This window comes from Lissotriton helveticus, chromosome 2_1, assembly GCF_964261635.1.
Source record: "Lissotriton helveticus chromosome 2_1, aLisHel1.1, whole genome shotgun sequence".
NCBI lineage: Eukaryota > Metazoa > Chordata > Amphibia > Caudata > Salamandridae > Lissotriton > Lissotriton helveticus.
Window position 1 is genome coordinate 520,415,177 of NC_136059.1, and position 11,140 is coordinate 520,426,316.

General features: G+C 43.7%; 1 protein-coding gene across 6 annotated transcripts in view; it reads left to right on the plus strand.

Moving 5' to 3' along the window:
• The window catches only part of ERBIN (erbb2 interacting protein), a 912,789-nt gene extending 907,120 nt beyond the window's left edge, over positions 1-5,669 (plus strand). For all 6 annotated transcript variants that reach the window (XM_078675167.1, XM_078675172.1, XM_078675168.1 and 3 more), the window contains one exon: positions 2,424-5,669. In XM_078675167.1, the coding sequence (XP_078531293.1) occupies positions 2,424-2,531 (108 nt within the window). In that variant the 3' untranslated portion in view covers positions 2,532-5,669. The remainder of the gene's footprint in view (positions 1-2,423) is intronic.
• The last annotated feature ends 5,471 nt before the right edge of the window (positions 5,670-11,140 follow it).

Below are 11,140 nucleotides of genomic sequence, written 5' to 3' on the forward strand. Positions count from 1 at the left end.
ACTACTCTGCTGTTCACCACTTCCCTCTACACCACTCTACGCCAATGCACTCTACTTTACTATGCATTGCAGCACTCTTCGCTACTGAACTCTACACCATTTCAGTCTAGGCCACTCCACTCTGCACCACTCCACTCTATGCCACTTCACTCTACTATGAAACAATCTACTCTACACTGCATCACTCTACACAACTCTACTCTTCACCACTCTATGCCACTGCGCTCTACGCCACTCTACTGTAACCCACTGCACTCTACCCAATGTACTCTACACGTCTTTACTCAAAACCTATGCCCTGTACGCCAACTACTCTGCACCACTGCACTCTACTCTGCAACACTCTACACCCATGCACTCTACGTCACTCTATTCTTCGTTGCACCCCTGTACTGTATGCCACTGCTCTCTACAGCACTCTACTCTGCAACACTGCAATGCATTCGACACCACTGCACTCTTAAGGGCCAGATGTGCAAAGCATTTTTCTGGTTGCAAACGGCCTGATTCGCCATTTGCGACCAGAAGAATTCTTATTCAAATATGCAGAACGCAGTTGGGTAACTTGTTACAAATCACAATTTGCATTTGGAAGGGACATTGTTTGGATGCCACTTGCAAATACTGAATCGATATGGTATATATTACTGTTTTACAACCAAATTCTGGTCGCTAAACAGTACTACTTTACCACCATTTTAAAAGTGGTGGTAACCTATTTGCAAATGGGAATGGGGTCCTTTTGGGACCTCTTCCTCTTTGAGAACGTTGAAATTTTTTTTTTTTAAGAACAGTCAATGATCCCACAAACCACTTCCTAGTCTTAAAAAACAAAACTTTAAAGTTTTCTTTTTAAACACATCCAGCTTTCCTTTAAATAAAACGGGCTGTAAAAAAGAAAAGATTGCTTTATTTAAAAGCAATCCCAGACATGGTGGGCTGCTGACCTCAGCAGGCCACCATACCGGTGATGGCTGCAATTCCTAATGGGTCGCAAATTGCGACCTACCTCTTTAATATTCATGAGGTAGGTCAATTTGCGACCCACTAGGAATTGCTAAATAGAAGTTGTATGTTTTCGTATATAAGTAATTGTGATTTCCTAATTGCGATTCGGTAAGAATTGCAATTTGGAATTCGCAATTCATAGTTTATGTACATCTGGCACTAAGACATTCTACTCTGCAAGACTACACTCTCTGCCACTGAACTCTATGCTACTCTGCACCACTGTACTGTATGCCACTGCACTCTATTCTGGACCACTCAACTCTACTCCATTGCACTTTATGCCACTACACTCTGCTCTTTTGCTTCTGCACTCCCCGCCACTCTACTCCACCATGCGCCTCTCAACTCCACACCATTACACTCGGCGCCATTGCAATCGACGCTGCTCCACTCCACGCCAATGCACTCTACATCACTTTACTCAAAACCAGTGCACTCTACGCCACTCAACTCAATGCCAAACGTTTGCCCCACTGCACTTTACGCCGCTTCACTCTACTCTACAACATTCCACTCTGATACTCTACTCCATTAAACTCAATGCCACTCCACTCTACAACACTCTACTCCACTCAATGCCACTCTACGACACTAGTCCACGATGCTCTAGGCAGCTCTCTCTACTCTACTCCACTCTATTCTGTGACACACTGCTCCACACTATGCCACTCCACGCCACTCTATGCCATGACACTCTGACCCTGTCACTCCACGATACTCTGCTCCACAACATTTTATTATACCCCATTCCTCTCTACTACACTCTGATAGTCTACTCGCACTCTACAACACTCTGCTGTACACTACACTCTCTACACCACTCCACTCCACTCTGCTCTACACCGCAACACTCTACTCCATACTATGCCCTTCCACTCTACGGCACTCTATCTCATTCCACGACACTAAACAACACTATACCACTACACTCTGTGACTCCATGACAATCCACTTCACTCAGTTCCACTGTACACCACTCCCATCACTCTCTACGCCACACCACCCGCTCCACGACACTTTACTTTACGTCACTAACTTGTAGCCAATCTGAACAGCAGGCAAGCTGGTGTACAAAATGGCTAAACATATTAGCGAAGCCAATAGCTCTTGCCAATGTTTGTTTTCCTTGTCACCATTTTATTGAAATGTTTGAAACTTAGTTCAGGGTGGCACAGAGGTGCGTTAATGTGCAGCAACTATAATGGGAAAGGGTATGAAGAGTATCAGAAGGGTTGTGGAATAATTGGAAGTGATTTGGGGGGAACTAGGCCTATATCAAAGAAACGTCTTGTAAATTGTTGATGTGTTGAACGCATTTGCGTTGATTAGGTTGATGATGTCCACCATGTAACGTGACTTAGCAATATGCTTGTCAGGTACACAACTGTTTATGATTTTCTTTTGTTTTTTAGGCAAATGGGTACAGCTTCATCAATATTGATCATGGACAAGCTGTATCCTTGTTGAAGACTTTCCAGAACTCAGTAGAATTAATCATCTTGCGAGATGCTTCAGCATAAATTGTTTTGCGGGAAGAAAAGCAGGTCGGAGAGAGCAAGCAACATAAGGACACCTAGTGCAGCGCAGAAACATATCTGTTTTCCTTTACACACACAAAAGAAGCAATGTGAAAATGACTGACTGAACTATGGACTGCAATGAAATATTGGTTTTGTGGTGACAGGGAAAGAACCACTCTAAAGATCAAGCAGAACACCAGTTGGAGGAGTTGTACAATTCAAACACCTTTCCAAGGGGTGGAGGGTTGAACTTTATATCACTCAAGAATCTCTCTTGCAAGGACACACATTTGTTGTGTTCATACAGATTGTAGGTTTATTTTTGGATAAATCATACACATTAATAAAATCCTCGCAAGGCCATAAACAGCTGCAGTTGTCGCCAGTGGATGGACGGCAGGGCTGTCTGTCCTTCCCTATTTATACCTTCTTGTTTCATTCACCCTGTGTCACTGTTTTATGCTGAAACCATTTCTGTATATGCGAACAAGAGATTCAAAATGTGGGGTTTGCTATAGTAGTTACAGTGTGTGGTGCTGGGTTATTTGTAAATAAGCCAGATAAAACCACCTTTCCTATCAGGAAAGCCTGAGTGCCGGCAAGTAGGGATCCTTTACCTATTTAGAACAATCTGTTGACCAATAGAACATTGCAATAAAGTGAAACTTTTTTTAAATACAACTATTTACATTTTTGTAAACGTACAAGATGAAGTCTTTAGCCCTCCACTGACTGTCAATTTGCTAAGTGTAATTCAGGTTTTATTTTTTTTAATTAATTGTTTTTAAACATGCAACAATACTAATTTTACATGCGGAGGGGACATGCATTTCTTCTCTGCCTATGTGTGGTAATAATGAGTTTTTATTATGTTATGAACTACTTTGTAATCAGCGCTTCATATTAAACCTGTTCATCATTTCAAATAATGAAACTAAAAGTGCCAGTTTTCAAGATTGTTTTGCTTAACACCCAGCACGTGTCAAGTTCAGTAGCTAAATCAACCTTCACTTCGTTTGGCCTTGCAATGTCTTGTTAAATTGAAAAGGAAACGATGAGCTTGGAGCTAGGTAACCAAAGTTATGTTCTCCAAACTGTGACACAGTGATCAGAGACATTGCTGTGCCAAGAAATGGACTTAAGTAGGGTCGTGGGTCTTGTGGACCAATCAATTTGTTATGGTTTTTGTAAAAGGGCTGTTCCTGCAGGCCATAAAAAGGAGAAGTTGTTAGTTTCTGACTGTATTGACAAAATCATAAATTACCACAGGCTGCCTTTTTTCCCAGTAGTTCTAAAAACTGCGTTAAGAGAGTTCTACTACGTTTAGCTCTTTTCCCTTCCCAAATGAGTGAGCGACAATTGCATCAAGTTGGGGATAATTGATGCAGGGTTGAGGAGGACCAGGAAAGTGCCATAGAAGACCAATAACTGTTTTTAGGGCTAATGGTTTGAACGCCTTTCATGATAGCAATATTGACTTATTGCAATTCAGTTTCAATAGTTATGTAATATATGGTCTTTTGGAAGGTATATGGTAAAGGTGCCCTTGATCCAAACTGTTTGACAAATGTTTTTAGGTGGGGTGCATAGCAACAAATACTAGTTGCCTTAGAAACTGGTTTAATGAGTTCATTATTTCGTTCCAATGAAATATATGTGGATGAAAAATTAACTCTGTTGCTTACCCATTTGGCAGTACATTTCAGACCATTGACTCAAACATGATTGCACTTGTTTCAAACATATACTAGCTGAAAATGGTATACGTTGCTTCTTGTACTGTATAGTCTAATCATTTGGATTGCAACCCTGTATCAGATTTGTTTTGTATAATAACACAATTTAGTTGACTTTAAGTGCTATTTACATAGGAATTTGTTATTTTGGAATATATTAAAAAGAAATGTTGTATTTTAATGCAATTTCCATACTGTATGTGTGCTGAACTCTGAAGATCCAGAGTGCAAACTTTGCAAGATAGTGCAGGCTTTGGCATTCCCTTATAGTGCTTGTCCAATACTCATTATTTTGTTACATCAACTTTTCAAAATGTCTCTTTTTCTCACATCATACATTTGTTTCTTCACACTTTGCCTTGTAAAGGGAATAGCTGTGTGAATGTTTGCAGAATTTGAGTTTTGTTACATTATTGCATATACTCCAGTGAATGTTAGAGGAATGAGTCCAAAAGAACTGATTCTTTATTGACACTGTAATTTGTAGTTTAGTGTGTAAGTTTCATTTTGTTTAACCCAGACATTGCTTCAGTGAACAGTTCCCCAGAGGACCTGCACTATAAAGATCTATATGTTCTGCATTTGCTTAGGATTGTCATGCAATAGTGGTAAACATTTTACATATTCTCCTAGGGAGAATACTGTATTTTATTTCCTGTTGGAATATGTTTTTCCGGTAATATTGAAGCATTGTTTAACAAGAGATTCCTACTTTCTAATGGGAATCAGCCAACAACAGTTTAGTAAATTGCAAAAAATATTTTGGCCTGCAAACTGTGAACTTTGATTAAAGGCATGAATACTGTACACTGTTTCTTTAATTTCTGTTAGGTACTAATGGCAACTTCTACCTAATGGGATATTCGTTGTTCTGCCCACATCAATGTATAATGTTCCTATCTGTCAGTGGGCTCATAATGGTGCATGAGATGCTTGTAAAGCAGAAAACATCATGTCTATTTTTGTACAGAAGGAAGTTCAAAATGTTTGCTGAATGTAGTGTGAAATTGATGAAAGGAATACAAACTCAATATTTTACTACCACCTTGTAACTGTTCATTAAAGAATCAGTTCAGATGACCTAATGGAATTCAGAAATGTCCCAGATATTTATTATGTAAATATTTATTTTTTGATTTCCTTATTTTTGGACTGGAGGTTCGAAATGTGTACATACTTGAAATCATATTTGAACACGCCAACACAGCAATAAAGAACACAAACATTAAAGCCTTTTATGATTAATTTGCTGTGATACATTTTTTTCTAGAATTATGCCCTTGTTACATACTATATAATGTTTTATTGATGAGCATTTACTCAACATTCCAGATTTTGTATATAATTAGAATGTTTCTGAGGCAACACATGAAGAATAGGTAATAAACTAATGGTCTTTAAAGCCCCGCCTGACTTGAGGTTTTTGTTGATTAAAAGCATGTGTAGTGTCATATTTTCTGAAACTGTTGTTTTTGTTAATAGGTATGTTTGTACTGAACCCTTCAATCTGCAGGTCAACAGTATAAGTGCACAGTGTTAGATATCTGAATATTTCCTTCTGAATTATTGTGCATTGTTGACAAAGACCTATATACAGTTGTTCCTCATGTGTGCATGCCCTCTCTGTGGGCCTCATTACGAGTTGTGTGGATCAAACTTTGTATATGGTTTCATGCGTTAATTTCACTCCTTACTGTTACAAGTGCTTCCTGCTTGCAGTATTTTAGCAGGCAGAAATACTTATCGGTAAGGTTGCATGAGGAGAAATCTGCAGACTACTCACTAAATTACAGTCTGTTAATTTGATATGCAGAAAATCTGTTTACCACAATTACAGGTAAGTGAAAATGCTGAAGGACAGGAGAAAATACCACCTGAAAATTACTCCTCCTTAGAGCAGGTACATTGTTTTGAAAATTAATATCACATAGCATAAATGTAAAACATTGTATACAACTTTTTAAAATAAAGATTTTTTTTTTAAATCAATATTATTCCTGATAGGCAGCCGGCTCTTTATGTAGTTTATCAAAACGAGATAAACTGTGCAAAGAGTCTGGGTACTCCCTTACGAGTGGACAGGGGCTTGCTTTAGCACTCCCATGGTGCTCCTTTAGGGGTAGTGTGGTTGTGCAGTCTTAGGCTTGTCAGATAGGATTGTGAGACATCTGCAGATGCAGAAACTTACAAAACCAGCCTCCGGGACTTGATGTGAATATGATACAAGGTCCAAGGCAGCACCAGCTGAATCGATCTTCATGAACAGATACTGTAGTGTCGGACTGGGAGACCGGTTAGGCTGAACCAATGAGGGGCTCGGGGGGCCTGCAAATAGATGTTGCAGGTGGCGTTGGGAAGTCCACAGTGATGTAACCTCAGGTGGGCTTTGAGTATGGAGAGTCAGGGGATCATGTTGGCACCACTGGCCCACTTCAGCTCCGGCCAAGCGGCTCAGAGCCAGTGGTGATTTCCTGAGTCAGATTTTTGCGGTCTAGAAGCTTCACAGCTCAGTCTTTGGTACCTGCAATATACAGGGAAGCAGCTCAGCTGTTCCATGATAGTTCTACATCTTTGGAGAAGTGTTGGCAGTCCTCTCAGGCTTTTGGACGATCAGCAGCTTGCAGGACGGGATGACTTTGGTGCAGCTGTTGAGAATACCTGAATAAGCCAGATGGGCTGGTCCCAAGTCAGTTGCTTCTTCTGCAATTCTTGCTTTCGCAGCTCTTCAGCCCTTCTTCTTCTTTTGGTAAGCAGGATCTGATTCTCTGGTGCCAGGGGCTCCGCTAAATACTGAATTTAGGGGTGTTAGGATTGTAGGATAGTAGCCAATGGGCAACCTACTCTTGAGGTCACTACTCCTCCTATATGACCACTTCCTAAGGGAGATTGTCATAACCCTGTCCCAGTATTTGTGATTTTGCCATCAACAAGATAGCTAACATTGAAAAGTCGCCTCCACTTCAGGTAGCCCACCTTGGGGTGGCACTAGCCTGAGGGTGGACACATCTATTGGAGTAGCTAATTTTCTCACCAGTCCAGGTCCCAAATGGATTTGCATACCAAAGGCGGTAGACCCTTTGAAGCTCCCCTTCCTTGAAATGCAATCTGCAGGTCATACTGTGAGAGGAGGTGAAAACACCCACTGCCCGCGCAGGCTCGGTGTATGGATCCTTAAGAGTAAAGTCCCTCACCCTTGGCGGTCAGAAACTTGTCTTTGGTGGCAGGTTGGCAAAAAACAGACCGTCAGCTCCCCAGTGGCTGGTAGGTTTTCAGGGGGCACCTCTAAGATGCCCTCTAAGTGCATGTATTACTAAATCTGGCACTAGCATCAGCGTGGGCTTATTATTATGAAATGTTTGATATAAAACATCCCTACTTTCAGTAGAGCCATCATGCAGCTGGGGAACTCGTTTTCACTAGTGTCCAGCGCATTCTTTCGAAATGGCTTCCCTGATCACTTGTACTGGCAGTAGTGGTACTGACCAGCAATGGGGCATATCTGCTCGTGCAGTCATGCCCTCACATGGGGTATAGTGCACCAAGCCTTAGGACGGTAATGCCCGAGGTAAAGGGGACTTACTTATACTGCATGCATTGTCGGCAGGCATGGCACCCAGGCTATGTGCCATGTTGTGTCTTGTCTTTTGTATGCACCAAGACACGCAGCCTGCAGTGGCAGTTTGCATGAGCTTGGTGAGCAGTCCCTTAGGACAGCACAATTTAGGCTGCACCCCTTTGGGACACTCTTTAGTACCTCAGGCCCTTGGTATCAATGGTTCCATCTACTAGGGACTTTCAGAGGGTACTAAAGTTACTGATAATTGGGTAAACAATTACACAGTTTTGGAAAGAGATCTGGATCCGGGGCCCTAGTTAGCAGGAACCTAGTGCACTTCCAGGTAAAAATCACATCAAATACCAGGCAAAAAGTGGGGGTGGCCATGTCACAAAGGGCACTTTCTTACATAGCCCCCTCCCAAACGATAGAGGATGAGACTAACATTGCTCAAGAGAATCTTCATCTTCTAAGAGGAAGAACCTGGAAAGGCCATCTGCATTGGCATGGTCAGTCCAAGGTCTGTGTTCCACTGTAAAGTCCATACACTGTAGAGGGATGGACCACCTCAACAGTTTGGGGTTTTTACCTTTCATTTGCATTAACCGTCTGAGAGGTCTGTGGTTGGCAAGGTATTGCTATCCAAACAAGTATGACCAACCACCGCAAAGGCTTCCCTCTCCTCTCAATGGCACTCCAACGCTGCTCTCTGGGGAGTAACCTCCTAATGAAAGCAACAGGTTAGTCATGGCCATCGTCATTGGTTTGAGATAGGACCGCTCCTTCCCCATGTTCAGAGACATCTGCACTATGAACACCTTTGATTAACCTGAAGCTTTTAGATTAGGTGCTGAGCAATCGCTTCCTTCAGTGCCGAAAGCCTTCTGACAGTTGAATGTCCAGTTTACTTTCTTTGGCATTTTCTAGGAGGTTAATTGTGTGAGGGGGGCCCACAATGGACCCGTACCACTACAAACCTCTTATAATACACAGTCAAGCCAAAGGAATGCCCTGACTCAAGTTTGGGTGGTTAGACCTACCCAGCCCATAATTGTCTGGATCTTGAGTTGTAAGGGTTGAACTTGGCCTCCTCCTACCAGGTGGTCCAGGTATGCAACAGAGCCCTCCCCTGTCTGGCACTTGATTACTGTCCAATAATTGCCTAAAGCTCAATTCCAGGAAAACAGTAGTGTTGTTATTGGTCATCAATAGTTCCTTCTGGTCCCCCAGTTGGTGGCCACAAGAATTTGGGGTGAATGTATTGATTTGTTCTGCATTCTGTCCATCAATTGTGTGTCTTTTGTTTTCACGCCCTAAGTGCGCCAGGCATGTCCAGAAGTGGGTGCTGGGCTCACTGTGCCACTGGATTCAAGCTATCCTGGCTGATGAGGGGTGAAACCCCAAAACTGGTCCTAGGATGCTTGTTTCCAGTCTAGAGAGGACCTGGCTTGGCAGTTCGGGCTGGCCTGTTCCCATGAGGCACAGGGTCAAGACTGATTTGCATATGGCCAGGTCTAAACTGGGGTGGTATGGTGAGCAAAAGATTGATGGATTTAACCCAGATTTGTTGACTGGGGGTGAATGTTTTGATTTGTTCTGCATTCCGTCCATCAATTGTGTGTCTTTTACAAGAATTAGGTGCCTTTCCTACCCCTCTGTCCAAAGCCAAATATCTTGGTGTTATCTTTGATGATGAACTGACCTTCAAGAAAAACATCAATGCATTTACCTCTTCCATTTTCATCCTAAAGGGGAAGATCTTTCCCTTCATTCCTCCCTATCTACAATGACTGGTGGTTACTGCTCTCAAAGTTAGATTATTGTAATGCACTTTATGTCAACCTGCAGCAGAAACTTTTAAACAAGCTGCATGTTTTGCAAAATGCTATTGCTCGCTTGGTGCTCACAAATTCCAAATACCATTCAGGCTCAATCACCCTAACCCTGCTTCACTGGGTGCCGATAAGCTAGCGGATAATTTTTAAATCAGTTTGTATAGTTTTTAAAGCTCTGCATGGTATTTGCCCTGAATACCTGAAACAAAAATTTACTAGGTACCATCCATCCAGAACGTTGCGCTCTTCATCAGCATGCAATGTCTTTACCAAAATCAGACATTTGCTGACTTCTGAGCGTGAGCTCTGTCCGTGTGAGGTCCTTCTTGCTGGGGCTGCTTTTTCCACCATCAGACCTCGCGGAACCCGCTCCGCGGGTCCCGCTTCGCCCGCGTGCTTGGGCGCATCGTTGTTGCTCGCTGTGACTGGGGAATTGCTGGAACTGCGGAGAGCAGGGCTGCGAGCGCCAGGTGAGGATCAGGGACTCCATTGCCCAGGAGTCCCTGCGCTGACATCATCACCTGCACCTGGACGCTCTCCCTGCTTGCCCCGCCCCCTGAGCACCGCTGAAAGTGCCTGCCTGCTCTCTGTTCTGTGGGAGACATTTGCTGACTTCTGAGCGTGAGCTCTGTCCGTGTGAGGTCCTTCTTGCTGGGGCTGCTTTTTCCACCATCAGACCTCGCGGAACCCGCTCCGCGGGTCCCGCTTCGCCCGCGTGCTTGGGCGCATCGTTGTTGCTCGCTGTGACTGGGGAATTGCTGGAACTGCGGAGAGCAGGGCTGCGAGCGCCAGGTGAGGATCAGGGACTCCATTGCCCAGGAGTCCCTGCGCTGACATCATCACCTGCACCTGGACGCTCTCCCTGCTTGCCCCGCCCCCTGAACACCCTCCTCCATTACTAGGAGCAGCTCTTCCCGCGGCGCGGGAGCGCGCGGGAGGGCGCCGGGAGAAGCCCGGGACCGTCTGTGGCCGTCCGGGGCTGAAGGAGGCTGGGCTGGGCCCACTCTCTTTCGCCGGCTCTTTTCCGATAGTAGCTGAGCTAAGGATTAGATCACTACCATGCCCTCACCTGCACTATGTGAAACTCCAACAAGGGTGGGGGGAAACAGCACTGGGACTTTGGACAATTATTTTAAATCTGCTAAGGGAGAAGGGGGTAAAGAAAGCTCCTTGGAGAAGCGCAGGGCAGAACGCCTCCGCTCTATTGAAACCATGAAAACTAGACCCCTTAGCGAGATAATTCCCTATCCCATCTCCCAAGAGGAAGGTATCCCTAATGACAGTCTGGATCCATTAACTCAAGATGGCGTCCCCCTACTGCTAAGGGATATTATCACCACCCAGGGTACACTGCCCGATGAGATTACGGAGGCCATACCACCCTTAACCTCTACTAACAAGGTTGTCGATCTGGCTACCCAAACCCCCCCTCCTCTAAATAAAACCAAGAAAAACAAACCCAAACACACTGTAGCGGTGGAA